Consider the following 15,395-nt stretch of genomic DNA (forward strand, 5'->3'; position numbering starts at 1 on the left):
CTCAATTTGACGTTATACGCATAAAGGTAACAGAAAGGTCATTAAGACGAGCTTCTAGTATCCTAAAGCGCTGGAAGAACTGGAACAGCTAATTTAATCGTTAAAAACATTTTATCGTACAAAAAGCCTCCTGCTTACGAATTACGTCCTCCCATTGCAGGTTTTTGTGAATTACGATGTTGAGACGCCTTATGATAATCTGTATCGCACATGTGAAAACTGCAGTTCTATAACATCAAGGTCAGGTCACCATGTATGTGTCATCATGTGACCTCAAGCAGACGCCTTCGGAATAAGTTTCGCCATCTGGTGGCCTGTCTGGCAGGTTTCAGTGTCTGCTGACGTTCAGAGGGCGCTGACAGCAGACCCGACCACCGTCCCTGGCTAGCTGATGCTGAATAAATACGACATTTCCCCAGGTTTAGGCCTAAGCCAATCGCACTCCCCTCGATGCAATGCTCAATGGTGCCGCTTGTAAAAGTTTTGGCGATTGCAATCAATAGGAAGGCATCGTGAACGTACCTTTGTACAGTTCTAATCCATCTATAATATTTGAGGACTTTTTTTGTGATTTAGGCAACATTAGCACGAATTACGATGAAAAAGGGGTTGTTTTAATCGACATGTAGCTCGTTATCCACTCAGTTCTCCTCGATTTTTTCATACTCAATATTATGCAAAAGACTGAGATATCATTAGACAAAAGACAAAGATAAATATGTGATAGGTATATTTTGTTTTCTTCACAGAGAATACCTACCAGGATTCCCGAGGATGAATACAGGCAATCTAAAAAATTGTTGTGCCTCAATGGACGTTCACTGTTCAGTCCAATCCGGGAGCAGAGGTCAGTCGGAGACAGTGGATTATCATTTTTTAGACATAACGCTACCTGAAGTTACCTGAAGCTGGCTGGAGCACAGGCGTGTCTATCCCTAGCCCGTTGAGGTCAGATGTCACAGTACATGTGTATACAGTTGTGCCCCCTGCTGGCGAGGCTTCCGACGCGATCGATCGGTGGTAGAATCAGCCCGCCAGGAGCGGTCAGGAGGTGTCACACAGAGAGCACGACCACAGCAGCAGAACGCCGGCTGTCAGCAGCACTGGGTGAGATGATAGAGGTGGTGCTGAAAAGACGGCGGGATGGATGGTAAAAACATGCACACAGAAGTGAATTATTTGGTTCAAACATATGTACAATACATGACAAGATATTGGATGTTTTCTACTACCAAACACTGTGCACGTTGCGGTGATTGTGCTTCATTGCCATTATGACATCAATATTTCTTACTTTTTCCAGTTACCTTTGATCATTTCAGGAAGCATGTTCGATTATTATGGTTAGGACATCCGCTCACTTTAGATATAACACCGAATTAATGCTTCAAAACGGGACGCACAAAAGTATTTGCACCATTATAATGAACACAAAAACTTCAGTCTTCAACCACACTTACCTGATGTATCAGCCATCTTACCACCTGAAAAGTTAAATACCACCATTTAACTTTTGTATAGTGTGGAGTAGGCATATGACGCATTTTAATTAAAAAACTAAAAACTCCAAGTCGAACATTGTTGTTGACAAAACTTAAATATATACCTAAGTAGGAGAACTAAAAAAGCTCCGTTTTCTCACAACATTTTTACCGTCAATAAGAAGCGACCATCCCTCGTACCGGCCGGCCTCGCTGCATTTACCCCACTTTGGCGGCGGCAGCTGCCTGACATCTGTTTTGCCTAACGACACGCTGCCCACGCGGCCATCGCTCCCGTTTACGTCACTGCTGGCGGTAGTGCTGAATCATCAGTGTTCCGCACCCCATATCTCCATCTCCCGCTCCCTGCTCCTCTCCCTCTCTCAGCTCTCTCATCTCCCCCCCCCTCTGCCTCGGCAGTGGCCGGTGGGGATATATAGATCGATGGCAGCATGCGCCTGATGACGCTACCAAGAGGGCCAATAGGCCAGATAAATTCTCTCCAGACAGATAACTCGCGGGGTGTTCATTTGTCATCCCCAGAGCCGAGATCATTAAGCCGGTAGGCAGAGCTGCTTTTTGCCGAATGACAGAGAGGAAATCTTGATATTAGCGACTGCTGCTACCGTGCAGCTTTTTGGCCGACCTTTTTACTTACTATTGCATTGAGACCACAAGCACCACAGGCCATAATAAATATAGCATTACGCTCGATTCCAAAATCAATAGGGCTAGACTCTAGAGCAGAATGCTCGTACATACCTATACAGCACAGTTTTGTTGGAAGTGATGTTTCGTGATTGGAGTTGTTTCTATCAATGATCAAAGCATTCTGTTATTCTTACATATCGTTTTCATGTCCAAAAGCCTTCAACTCTTTTGCATTGTCGATGGCATAATTCTGCGAATAGCTGAATTACACGCCCTGTATGTATACATATTGACTACGCCTAGTACGTAAGGGACGTTTTTACATGCAGGCTCACCTCTGTGATACTTGATAACCCTTTTCAGCGAGTACTGAGTATCTGGTATTGTCATCATACACTCAAATAGGGCGCGCGGGTCGATCTCGCTGTCCAGCAGGTGCACATGAGCGGTCGCGTCGAACACTCCTTCCTCGGTCATACTGGCGACAGATTTCACCTTCTTCAGACGAATCCTGTCGGTTGAAAGAACAATCTTGTAAAAGTAAGCTCCTGTTTTGTTGAACGATGATGCATCAAAGAAGCTTTTGTTTCTCTGGTTCCTAATGCATTGAGGACGCATAAATCAAATAAAGGAATGGCAAGCCCGAAAAAGAAACACATGCAAAACATCGTAAAAGAGCAAGCAAAATGAAGTGTAATCTACCCTCCAGATAATCCGAATCTTCCGGCATATGTCTTGTCAACTGACGATGGGGGCGCTACGGTACAGCCCAACCTACAGGGACTGACAGTGTTGTAGTCCGGAACAGTCTACCTCACAGGCGCTGAAGCATTGCGGTACAGTCTATCTTGCGGTAACGTGCAGTAGCTACATAAGTCTTTGAAGTCGGGCAGTTGGAAGCAGCGCGTATCGTTTGATTTCAAAGGTTGAGGTTAAATAGTCATTGAGGCACAGAATATCTCAACTATATCTACTGGTTCATATAATAAAGATCTGCTGTAGTATAGTTGTCCCGTAGAAACTTGGTGCACTCACTTGTACCGAGCCTACGACATTCATTTTGCAGATCCGGGAACCAAACGTGTAGTCTTTACCCACCCTCTGCTCTGACCTACCTGGTTTGTCGACTCTCCTGTTTCATATAGATATCCAGCCGTGGTACAGGGAAGGCACCTTCAGCTGAGCAGGAGATGTTGATAGAGCTTTCACTGTTTCGTTCCTGTGTCAGATTCATTGCCCTCGCAGGCGCTGCGGACAGGAAAAACTTTTAGTGGCGCCGGAACACACAAAGTATCATTGAGGCACAAAAAAGTCATGTTGTAGCGTTCGAATTGAACCTCATAAGTCCCTGTTTGTGGCCATGTTTTTACTGGTTTGGTTATATGAACTGTTAAACCTGAAAGACAATGTCTTATGTACATATGTAGATGATTATTGTCGCGACCCCCATCGATGGATGACTGTCGTCTAGCGCTGAGTGTTCTTCCCCCTGCCCGCATGACTGTTACCCATTATACTCGGATCTAAGCCGTAATCGCCACGCCATATGTGGAAGGCTTTTGGTGTCAATACATACATACATACAATGTACGAAATAATCAGGAATGCGCTCAGGAGCTGGAGCTCAGCAAAGCATCAATCGGTAAAATATGTGTCTATGTATTCTAATCGTCAAACATTACATGTAATCCAGTGGTATTATACAATGGTAATAAATATGCAACACACATACATGGCATATTTGTCATTATAATTATTCTCAATGGAAATAATGGACACAGGGCTCTGCATCTCCATTGCTTTCACTCTATCTATTTATAGTAACCAGGTGTTTTGCTAATTGTTTGTGAACTCACCATAGACGATCATTTTCTTGGTGCCGGTGACGACGTTCTCCTTGGTGGACACCTTGCAGATGTAGTTGCCGCTCAGCTCGATGGTCGGGTTCTGGATAATGAGCGCCCGGTGTTTCTTCAGCGCGTGACGCGAGGCGATGTGCTCCAGGTCCAGCCTCCCGCGCAAGATCCCCGAGCCGGCCGGCGCCAGCCCCTTCCCCCACTGGTAGACCAGGTGGTTCTCGTCTTTGAAGAACCACTTCACTGTGACCAGGTCACTCTCCCGAGCGGCCAGGTCGTACACGCAGTCGAGGACGGCCGTGGCGTTGGCGTTATGTTCCACCACGGCTGGTACTCGCAGGTCTTCAATGAACACTCCTTCGCAAACTGGAACCAAAACGATGCCAGCGGGTCCTAGTGAAAGGTTGGTAAAGGAAGTGAGTGTGTTGTTTCTGTTACCTGGGAAGCGTGTAACAATGGTTGGGAGCCGTACAGAGCGAGGACAGAGGACGAAAAGTGAGGAAGGAAGGGAGTCGGAGTGAATGAATGAGCCAGTTCAGGAGAAGGGGCAAAATATAAATTTGCAGAAAGAATAAGGCAAGAACAAGGAAAGAATGAGACAGATAGAGGAGAAGGAGATATAGAGGGAGGGAAGGAGAGCAAGAGAGAAAAAATAATCGTGGGTCGCCATAATTTCCATCACGCTGTTCGGTGGATCTGCCCTTTTGTTGTTGGCTGTGTGCGATTTCCGGTCTCGAAGAGGGTGTGCCGACTCTCTCTCTCTCTCTCTCTCTCTCTCTCTCTCTCTCTCTCTCTCTCTCTCTCTCTCTCTCTCTCTCTCTCTCTCTCGTGTGGACGGCGGAAGACCGACCCGGAGGGGAGAGCAGGGTGGAGGGCCGGGGCTAGAGCGGACGGGAGGGGACGGGTGGGCGGCAGTCGTAGTTTTGGCACGGCCAGATGGGGGCTAGGATCGATCGCAAAGCTGGATGATGATGATCAAGTTATTCCATGACCAGCTCAGGGAGATGTATAGATGCTCATCAGGCAACATTATTTCTAGCAAGATGTTTAGCGATGCATCATTGGCTGTCTGTAACGCTGAATATTGGGCACTTTGATACCAGGTAACAACAAAACAGACATAACAGAAAGGTAACAGACTTAACGCTGTCATAAATGCATAATTCATATTAAGGTACACAAACTTGAAATAAATATATCCTCAATTGCATCGCGAATATGGTTTCTTAACACATAAGAAAGCGCTGTTGGTAGGATGAAATAAGAATAAGATACGCTAGCTGTTTTTCGCCTTTTGACGAGGACTATGACGTGACAAGTGCTTAGGTACATACATATCTGATATCATGACGGATAAGGCACTGCATAGGCCAATTCATTTCAAACGGCCCATATAACTTTAATAACGATTGTATCGCAAACACGTCGGCTATGTTCCGGCTAGCGTGCTTTTATGTATACTCCAACAAAATATTGGAAGGGAAATTAATGCTACGTCTCGATTAAATGCACGAAGATATGCATTATACAATCTCTGCTCGAATTACTTCGAAATAACCCGTCGTAAAAGGTCTATGAGGGAGGGGGTCACCCACCTCTGAGCAGCAGAAGTGTCGCCAGGACGGAGACAGTCGCCCAGACTCCACCGGCGCCCATGGCGGCAGGCGGGCCGACCGCCGGCTGGCAGTGGGAGGAACATGGGCCGGCCACTGAGCAGGGGATCCAGGGAGAGTTGGCAGAGTCCAGTCGGCACGACAGAGACATCTAGCGACGGCGGTCCGAACTGCGGCAGCTAGCAGTTGAAGTTCAGAGACCTTTAGAATGCACATCTTTGCCTATCTATGTAGTTCGTAATATGGTTCGTGTCTCTTCCTTTTTTGTTAGGAGTTAACAAGAATGTGCCATGATAGCGAATGAATATTAGTTATTCAAGAAGAAAAGTTTGTACCTAGCTTTCTAGTTTCTTGACTCGTCAAACGTGCATAACATCAATCGGGGTGACGTGGAACGTTTAGAGCTGAAAGACCATTTGGTACTCTGGTGAAGGCCAGGATGTTAGATGCCAAAACCCCAACATGAGTGGGCAGGGACACATCTGGGTGTGTTTTTGCGGACTGGTTTCGAAGTTTGTCCTTCGCTGGGCGCGGGCGGCACTTGTCTAAATGTCACAGACGCGATATTCGTGGACGATGTGTTCAATCTCTGACCAAGTGTGGTGTGGTTCAACCGACACCATTTGTTCGGCTGATGAACTGATAGCAAGCACTTGATGCCCGCTGCTGGGAACACACTTGTAAAAGCGCGCTGGCTGTTTCCTCCCGGTAGTCCACGAGCGACCTCATGATGGTCTCCAGAGAGTATACAGGCTAGTTAGAAATCGCGAGCGAATTTTGAAGGATAATCCATCTTCAACATCCAGCTGTAAGATATTTTATTAAAAATGAACGGTATACCATACACAAAATGCCGTTAATATACGTTTTCAGATAAGCTGAATAAAATAACATCAGTATCTTACTTTTAGCGTAAATCGGTCAATTAACATCAAAGACCAATGTGGTCTGAAAATAATGTTTATTTATATTGTGTTTGAATTTGCTTTGATAACTAACTCAGAAAACAATTACAAAGAAATTCGAACCATCGAACAGCTAAGCCTTTTCCAATTGCTGGGGGGAGCGGCTGCTCAGATGCAGACGCCCTTGGATTATATGGCAATTGGAAAATCAAATTATCAGGGTAGTTGGGCTCTGAGGAATTCTCTCTCATGTGTAATATCTCCAACACATAATATTTAGAGAATTCCGGGTTAAATTGCATAACAATATATGCTAGAATCCATCAATGATTTTTTAACTTTCATATCAAAAAGATAAAATGCCAACATATCAAGGAGCATCTGTCCTCCGTGTAGCCGAAGTGGACGAGGCGTCTGTCGCGTACTTCGATTACGGCGATTTCACGGCCGGAGAAATTTGCGTCGGCAGAAAATTATTTTTATTAGGATAAGTAGGTACAACAAACGACAAACTATGTGGCGTTTTGGCATAGACGCAACAAGTAATCGCGTATTCAATAAAAACACAAAAAGCTTAGTTCTTTAAACTGATCTATTCATCCCTAGAAATGTCACGAAAACAGCTTTAGGTCGCTGGCAGGTGTCCGTTTCACCGCTGAGACTATCGGACGCCTCCCCGAATCGTGTCCTGGCGGCGCCCCTGCTGCTGCCGGTGCCGACGGGCCGGTGACGTTCCCGGGCGCCGGGCGAGTCACAACTCTACCTCAAACGGCACCCGACGGACCGGCTCCGCTACCTCCGGTATGTGTGGGTGACTGAACTTCTGCGACTGCAGTAAAACTGATACGGTGATCGCAGTCCTGGCGAGACCCACTGTTGCTTTGACTCTTAATCGGAAAACTGTGCAAACTACCCGATTTTTAAGTAAAACATTAACATGTTCAGCCATTTTAAGCTGTAGAAAACTATTCATTCAGGCGTCATGAATCTGATGATGCTTTAAAGCGAAAGCTTATTGTCATTTTTGGCCTATTTTGCAATAAAAGTTTTGTACTTCTGCCATGTTATTGATCATTTTTGTATGTTTATAAAAACCTGCCTATTCAATTAGGATGGAGCAAAGTTCTGTGGTCATGACTTGCTCAGAATGAGCGTAAAAACGCTCCAATTAACGATTTAATCATAAAGGTGTCAAGTTATTCTTTCCGGCAGTTGCACTAGCCATCTCGACACACCACGCACCATGCCGCCGAATCTGACTGAGGCGAAGCGGGCCATCTCCTCGCTGTCTCTGGGCGGAGGAGGTGCGGAGCTGGTGAGGAGGGGAGCCGGGGACGGGGAGCTGGCCAGGCCCGACCAGCCGTCTCGCTGCACCTGGAGGCCGGGGGCGGACGCTATCACCAGCCCGCACCGGCGCCGCTGCCCGTGAGTGAGGGAGAGTGCAAACGTGCACAGAGGCTACAGATGTCATATGAAATGTAACACGTGATTTGATTTAAATGGGTTTACTTACACCCAATTTCCTAATACGTGAAGCATGAAGCCATCATTTTCCTTAGCTATCTCCGGGCGGCATGGCTAAATGAACATTCTCTCCTTTTACTACCAGTATTTTCATGTTTCTGAACTTCTGTTAATTATCGAATAATGTACCAACGCTGGTAATTATTATAAATACATCCATAGGTACCCCAGCGGCCGCGATGACCGCAAATCTATGAACAACATCCTCAAAATGATTGGAAGCACGCCACTGGTGAAGCTCAACAAGATTCCGCAATCGCTTGGATTGAAATGTGAAATGTGTAAGCATTGCGTAATCCGAATGTCAGATGTTTTTTTTACTATTTTGATATTCAATTCCAGGACGTGTCTTGTACAATAAAAAACTGTGCCTCGAGTATACATATATTAGAGTTCAGTGGCCTCGAGCTTACTTGCTTTATTGTAGTGATACCGAGTGATACATAATGGTGATGGTCATAATTATGCGACACTATAAAGACACTCGAAAATCAAAACAGAATGAAGCATACCGGAATAATTTTGCATGACTTATCGTTCTGCTTCAAATATTGCTTCTTAGTAAAATGTCACGGCAGATTCCTTCTACTAAATTTTGTGGTGCATTTTCAGACGTCAAGTGTGAGTACTTCAACCCGGGTGGCAGCATCAAGGACCGCGTGGCCATGCGGATGGTGGAGGAGGCTGAGAGAGACGGCAGACTGAAGCCGGGAGCGACGCTGATCGAGCCCACCTCCGGAAACACCGGTAAGGTTAAAATATTCAACTACCCCCTCAGCAAGTCGCAAGACAACTAAAAATGACGGAAAGCCATAGAAGCAAAAAATATAGAAGCATTTAACCCTATTAGTGGCAGGCTCCTGGTATACCCCTATTAGTGGCAGGGGGGGGCTGTTTACGACCCCCCCTTGATATCTCGAGATCTAACGGGCCGATTTTCAAAATTCAAACGGCATTCGATTTCGCTCAACGTGATCTACATTTCTAAAAAATAAAAATTAAAATATGTCAACAGGGGGGGTAGAGGGGGGTAAAAACGGGCAAATTGCAGATACATTTTAGACTGTTTATCACGGCCAGGTTTCTTAACCAATCCTAACGCAACTTTTGCCGATCGATAGAGAATGAACCAGGAATTCACATGGATCCTAAAAATATGCATTTTCAAAAATCATAGGCGGATACAGATCATTGAGATTGGGGGTACACAAAAAGTATAGTAAATAAGGTTTTTGTTGGTACTGTTTCTAAAAAGGGTGGTAATGGTCTTGTTATGTTACAATTTTCTTATGAGAGAACGACTACAATTGTATTGGTCATGCATAGGCGGTGTCAGGGCACCTATGTTGGGAGGTAAAACATAACCCCCCTTTTTGGACGCCTGGATCCGCCTATTATAGCAAAAACGTGTCAAAAGAGGATGCACAATAACTGTATATGTTATCACATGTATACCTTTCATTCACTGTTCGTAAAACTGGTGCAGCATCGTGATCTTCGCCCAAATGACTCGCTTCACGAATAGGACCCCCAATTCCCAGTGCTCTGGAGCCGCCCCTGGTAAAGTTATGAACTTGAAATTTTCAGGGAATAAGCCCAATTTAGTTTTAGGAAAAGTCAGAAAATTTCAGCATCGTAGCTTCAGTGGTTTCGGAGATATTCCCGAAAAACCTGAGGGGTGGATAAAAACAACCCCCCCCCCCTGCCACTAATAGGGTTAAGAATGTCAAACTTACGGATCAGTAAAAATATTCGAAACATATAAAATCATCTGAAAAGTAATCACGATAACTGCCTTTCAGGCATCGGCCTGGCCCTGGTGGCGGCTGTCAAGGGCTACCGCACCATCATCGTGATGCCGGAGAAGATGTCCAACGAGAAGGTGGCCGTGCTGCGCGCCCTGGGAGCGGAGATTGTCCGCACGCCGACCTCTGCCTCCTGGGACTCGCCAGAGAGTCACATCTCCGTGGCACAGCAGCTTCAGGTCAGCGAACGAGATCGCTTCTCGAAACCCTAACCGTGAGAGCTACGCAGACTGTATCTAAAATATCGAGCAGGCTTTGAGAACAGTGAGTCATGTAGGTTTATAAGTTTGGGGCGAGTACCTCTCTTTTACCAAGTGTTGTGCTTTTACAGAAGGAGATACCTGGCGCTGTCATTCTCGACCAGTACCGGAACGCTGGGAACCCGCTGGCTCACTACGACACGACGGCGGCGGAGATCCTGGAACAGTGCGGGGGACAAGTCGACATGGCCGTCGGAGGTGATGGGACAATCCGAGAGTGGGGAAAGCTTGTGGTGTTATTGTCCTAACCTGAAGACAACTTACTTCATGGTGTACCGAAAATGCAGCGTTTGTCGTGGTTAGTCTTTGTTGATGGAAATCAGTGGCATGGAAAAATGGGTCTTGTCTTATATCTTCAGCAGTGAAGATGTATTCTCTAATGCCAATGTCGCTGCGGCAGGTACCGGCACTGGCGGAACCATCACCGGCCTGGGGCGCCGACTGAAGGAGAGTAACCCCAACTGTGTGATCGTGGGCGTGGACCCGCACAGTTCGGTGATGGGCTACGGGGACGGAGCCGAGAACTGCGGCCCGTCCGGAGCCGTGGAGGGGATCGGCTCAGAGTTTCAGCCCACAGTGCTCGGTAAATGTCGCGTACTAACGCTGTATTTTCATCCTCTCAGCCCATACTCGACAGGGATCGGCCGAGCTCTCAGGTCTAAGAAGTGTTCATTCCACACTTGCAAGAATATTCTGGATGTTTCATGGGTCATATCGGACTTAATTATGATTAGTTTGTCCCCAATGCAAATCAAGATGTTGATGCTTAGTAACAGATTCAGTCAAAACAAAATCACGAAACATTCTCTCCACCGTCCCGCCACCTTACGCGCAGACTACGGCGTCATTGACAAGTGGGTGAAGATGAGTGACAAGCCGGCCTTCCTGATGGCGCGTCGCCTGATCCGGGAGGAGGGGTTGCTGATCGGCGGCAGCAGTGGAGCCGCCGTCCACGCCGCGTGCCAGGTAACTCTCTGTCCGCTGGGTCTTCTGAATGTGCCCTATATAACGATCGCTGACGCTGATCCTCTTGTGTACCCCTGAGGTATATTCTCGATTATTACAGATAACATCCGTGTCCCGCAACGCGTCCTGTTGTAGGTAAATGCTACAGATTCCGTGTTTTGCTGTTCTGTTTGTCCATATTGTTCGCTTCAGGCGGCCTGTGACCTGCCCGAGGGTTCTCGAGTGGTCGTCATTCTCCCGGACAGCGTCCGAAACTACATGACCAGGTTCCTGGATGACGACTGGATGGCCACCCGTGGCTTCTGCGACTCCCTGGTGCCCAAACATGACACCTGGTAAATCACATCGCGTTTTAGAAACCAGACAGGACCCATAATCATCCAACGCAAGCGTTATGCATGGTCTGTCCGGAGGGACTGCGCTTCCAATGCTTTTATAATTTCCAATACAAATGTATGATCGGTAAATCAAAAGGACAGATAGAAAGAGATGAGAGTCTTGATGAGTTTTTCTTTGTTTCTCATTGGTGAATGCTCCTCTACGTCACTAAGCAAAATGAAATCGTTACAGACAGCAAGTGCCTCTTTCTCATGTGACGCTGCTCGACCTCCGTAGGTGGGACCAGCTCCTTGTGTCTGTACTGAAGGTGACGGCTCCCATGACGGTGCTGCCGGAGGTCACTGTCCAGGACGCCGTCGACATCATGAAGAGGGAGAAATTCGACCAGCTGCCCGTCATCAATGACGCAGGGTGAGGGTCGTACAACTGAGGGCATCTAGCGAAGTCACTGTGAATGAGGGCTTCTAAATGGGAATGAACTACATACAAACTCAACATGAATTTAAGCTCAGCCTTCAGTTACTAGAGTTGCACATCCGTCGGTTGTGACGAAAATGAGATCGGACGTAAATTTTCCCGGCATTTGTTTCAGAGACATTTCCGGCGTGGTTAGTCTAGAAGTCATGCTGTCGAAGCTGATGGACGGCCAAGTCCAGGCCTTCACACCAGTGGCAGGGGTGAGTGCATAGGTGACAATAAAGCTACGCATAAGGAAACAGGAACCTAAGGTACCGTGACATCTTCCTTCAAATGTATCAAGGTGCCTCTTCAAAAGGAAAAAAAGCGTTTCAATGCTTAGGATGTACAGGGTGATTCATAGCCGTGTGACCGAAAATAAATGAAAACTCCAGGAAATGCTTTCATGTTACATGCGATTGCGAAGCACCATATGAAAGAGCCAAATCTGAAGTTTTGATCCATGTATTGTATCAGTCATATACACTTTTCCTTTGAAGCTCACACTCATTTTAGACAAGATGCTCAAAATGGCCACCTCGGCGACGGATGACTCCAGCACCAGAGCCCTAAAGTTGGCGATGGCGCGGGCGCAACACATGTCTAAGGAAATGGAGCCAAAGAAGCTTGCAATGGCGTCCTTCAGTCGCATAATATCCTGGGGACTCTCCTAAAAGATCTCGGACTTTGCATAGCTCCGAGGAAGAATTGCATGCGACGTTGAGATCCGGCGAGTGTGGCGCCCACGGGACCTCAGAGCTCTTTGAAATCAACTTTCCGGGGATCGATTACCAATTTTTTGTTCTGCCGTATTTATCATTAAACCGTGCCCTCTGTTTTGAATTTATTAACAATTCTATTAATTGTTATCTTCTTTGGAGCTTCCCTGGGGTGCAGGCCCTCAGACGTGCAGAACTATCTTGGTGTCCGCTTAACGGACTGCGTTAAATTATACAAATTACACATTTCTACATTTTGCTGCACTGTGTACATCTTGAGCGATATACAGAGACCAGACCAAGACCGAACAAAACTTCATAAAATTTGCTACTAGCACGTGAAGTTTCACGCGAAAATATGCAATCCTCTTCTCAAGAGAGATCAACTAAACAGGTCACACGGCTATGAATCACCCTGTATTTGGTATTCTTCTTTCAGCTTAACTTTATTCATGGACAATATTCGTGCATGTATAACTTCGTCTGCAGTGTGCCATCTGATGTCCGTCATCTGTATTTGCTGCTTAGGCGACATCTGACACGTTCACACAACCTTTCTAGGTGCTGCATGGCGAGTTTAGCAAGGTTTATATGAATGACAGCCTTGGCCGGCTGGCGCAGCTTCTGAAGAAACAACGATCCGCAGTTGTCCTTCAGACCCAGAATATGTGTAAGCATTACATATAAAATGGCCATCAGTTGCACTAAACAAGCAAAACTACAAGGAAGCATTTTAATTATTTACAGCTGCATTAGACATCGTTCATGTATACTGTATGGCAAGCTAATTACAACAGATCATACTTGGACCTAGTTTTCGTGTCACCAAACTTATGCTAAAAGTTGGAGTCATTACATTTATGATGCTTATAAGTTGTAACTGTCATGATCCTAATTTGGAGCCATTTCGCATGATCGTCATTTATGTTTACCAAGTGATAAATGTGCATAAGGTTTCGAGTGTCATGTCCATTTAAACCTTCATTTTATTTGCTCGTTTACCTTTACTTGCTAACCTTTATTTTAATCTATTTGATTTTATTGCTATGATGCAGCTGTTTGGAGTGATTTAGCATTAAACGCAACTGAATATTTCAGTTTTGGGCAACGGCCAGACGGCGACCAAAGATATCATAGTCGGGATAGCAACGCAGGAAGAACTGCTCTCCTACATCACGAAGAATGAGAGACAACACCACAAATCTGACGAGGAGGACGAGCAATACCAGTCTTCGAAGATGCTGGCGATCATGGAGACTGATCCGACCTACCACAGGCAGAAGACGGATAAATGGTACAAACGGAAGGCCTCGATCGTCTCAAACTTCTCTCAGATGTTCGTCAAGTCGTCCGCGACTCCGAGCGAAGTGCCTCTGGTTGAGTAAACCGCTGGGCTGGACGGAGCGGAGTTCGCCTCTGGCCTCTCGGCAGATAGTGGGGAGAGGGTTGGTCTGATCAGGGTGAAAATGGGTACCGTAGGAGCGGTTCGGAGGACTCGCAAAGAAGTAAAGGCAGTCGAAACATGCTTATATCTTATAGTGCTATATAACTTATATACAAATAGTTGTTCCCTGTTTCATTGAGTTATGTTACTTGATCTTACATTCATAATTTAATTGGACTTTACGTTTTAATATGATTTTTGTCGATCAGTTCGGTCCCGGGTACACTGTAATAAGGCACTTTTAATCGTCTGTTATAGCTAATATGGCCTCCCCTGTAGGACACAGAGGAAGGCTCATTACGTAATGGCATAGGCGATCACAGGCTCCTAAAATGAGGCCTCGCGAAGATGAAGAGACTTGTTCAGGGAAGCATAATGAATCATTTGATGCGTGCGTTATAGTATTAGTTAATCAACTTTTCTTATTTGTACGTTTGAGTTGTTTGATTGACATTACGAACGAAATGTCATCACAGATGTGATCTTGAGTGAAAAGGGGGAATCAGAAAGGTGTATTTGTTTTATGTTTTTGTGCATATTTTAGGCATATTAGGTGTGGCATGAGTGGTATTCGCAGATACCCTATATTGTAAGTGCAGGCAGACACAAGTATATCTTTTTTCATATGAGACATTGCTTCTAAGACTGGCAAAAATTACCGAACTTGTGTCATCAATGTTACATAAAATGTCTAGCAACAAACACATCAAACATTTTAGCAGCGTATTGACATGTTTATTGTTTATATCTGAGCCTCTGAGATTTTGCGTACGTCTGAGTAAAGATCCGATACCATGCTAAACGACAGCTTTAGAACAGGAGTAGTTTTGATGGTTTAAACACCATTCTTTTGTAAAGGGTATCATCTGATGTTTTTAGGTCGAGTGAGACTTTCATCTTGAATCTTGATCTAAATCAAAAGATTGTGCTAGAATCCGAATGTTTTATTTAGGATAGTTTAGCATCGCATCCAAACTGTCAAATTCACGTTTGAAAGTAAGGATAAGAACTACGGGTCGTCTCTTTCAGGTTTGGTTGTATAATCTCAGTTTTCTGCTGGATGTGTATTTATTTTTGTCGATTTCAGGTTTAAGTAGGGGCCCGGCTGGGTGCACACTAGCCAGTGTTACATTCTGGGTAATCAGCAGTTAGCAAGGAAACGCAGTTCGTTTTCGTTGGTTGCGGTCATGATGGTGACAAAAAAATAAATGAAACAAACTAATCTGTTAGTATTGAAAATGTTGTTGAGATATCGATAAAGAACAATTTGGTCTCCAATCGTAAAAGTAACTTTATAGGATGCCTTTTGCCTGACAATGTCATGAGAACGATAGTTATTTTTATTTGTTCAAACTTGGTCTCAAGCAGGAGCCAGA

The 15,395-nt window shown here is 45.5% G+C and overlaps 2 protein-coding genes across 2 annotated transcripts; one reads left to right on the top strand and one right to left on the bottom strand.

The window, feature by feature from the left end:
• Positions 1 to 715: 715 nt before the first annotated feature.
• LOC122366024 lies at positions 716 to 5,786 on the bottom strand. The gene is made up of 6 exons (XM_043337785.1): positions 5,584 to 5,786; positions 3,989 to 4,354; positions 3,248 to 3,380; positions 2,468 to 2,643; positions 1,461 to 1,484; positions 716 to 1,127 (listed from the first exon to the last, which is right to left on the bottom strand). The coding sequence occupies exons 1-6, from the start codon at positions 5,750 to 5,752 to the stop codon at positions 1,045 to 1,047; spliced, it is 951 nt and encodes a 316-aa protein (XP_043193720.1). The 5' UTR covers positions 5,753 to 5,786; the 3' UTR covers positions 716 to 1,044.
• Positions 5,787 to 7,736: 1,950 nt separating this feature from the next.
• On the top strand, positions 7,737 to 15,241 carry LOC122366011 (cystathionine beta-synthase-like protein). Its single transcript, XM_043337742.1, has 12 exons — positions 7,737 to 7,931; positions 8,193 to 8,311; positions 8,643 to 8,777; positions 9,833 to 10,014; positions 10,167 to 10,293; positions 10,496 to 10,678; positions 10,931 to 11,061; positions 11,254 to 11,396; positions 11,677 to 11,811; positions 11,993 to 12,077; positions 13,137 to 13,245; positions 13,674 to 15,241. The coding sequence occupies exons 1-12, from the start codon at positions 7,750 to 7,752 to the stop codon at positions 13,958 to 13,960; spliced, it is 1,818 nt and encodes a 605-aa protein (XP_043193677.1). The 5' UTR covers positions 7,737 to 7,749; the 3' UTR covers positions 13,961 to 15,241.
• Positions 15,242 to 15,395: the final 154 nt, after the last annotated feature.

Source organism: Amphibalanus amphitrite, unplaced genomic scaffold (genome assembly GCF_019059575.1).
Source record: "Amphibalanus amphitrite isolate SeventyFive unplaced genomic scaffold, NRLGWU_Aamphi_draft 000778F_arrow, whole genome shotgun sequence".
NCBI classification, from domain to species: Eukaryota; Metazoa; Arthropoda; class Thecostraca; order Balanomorpha; family Balanidae; genus Amphibalanus; species Amphibalanus amphitrite.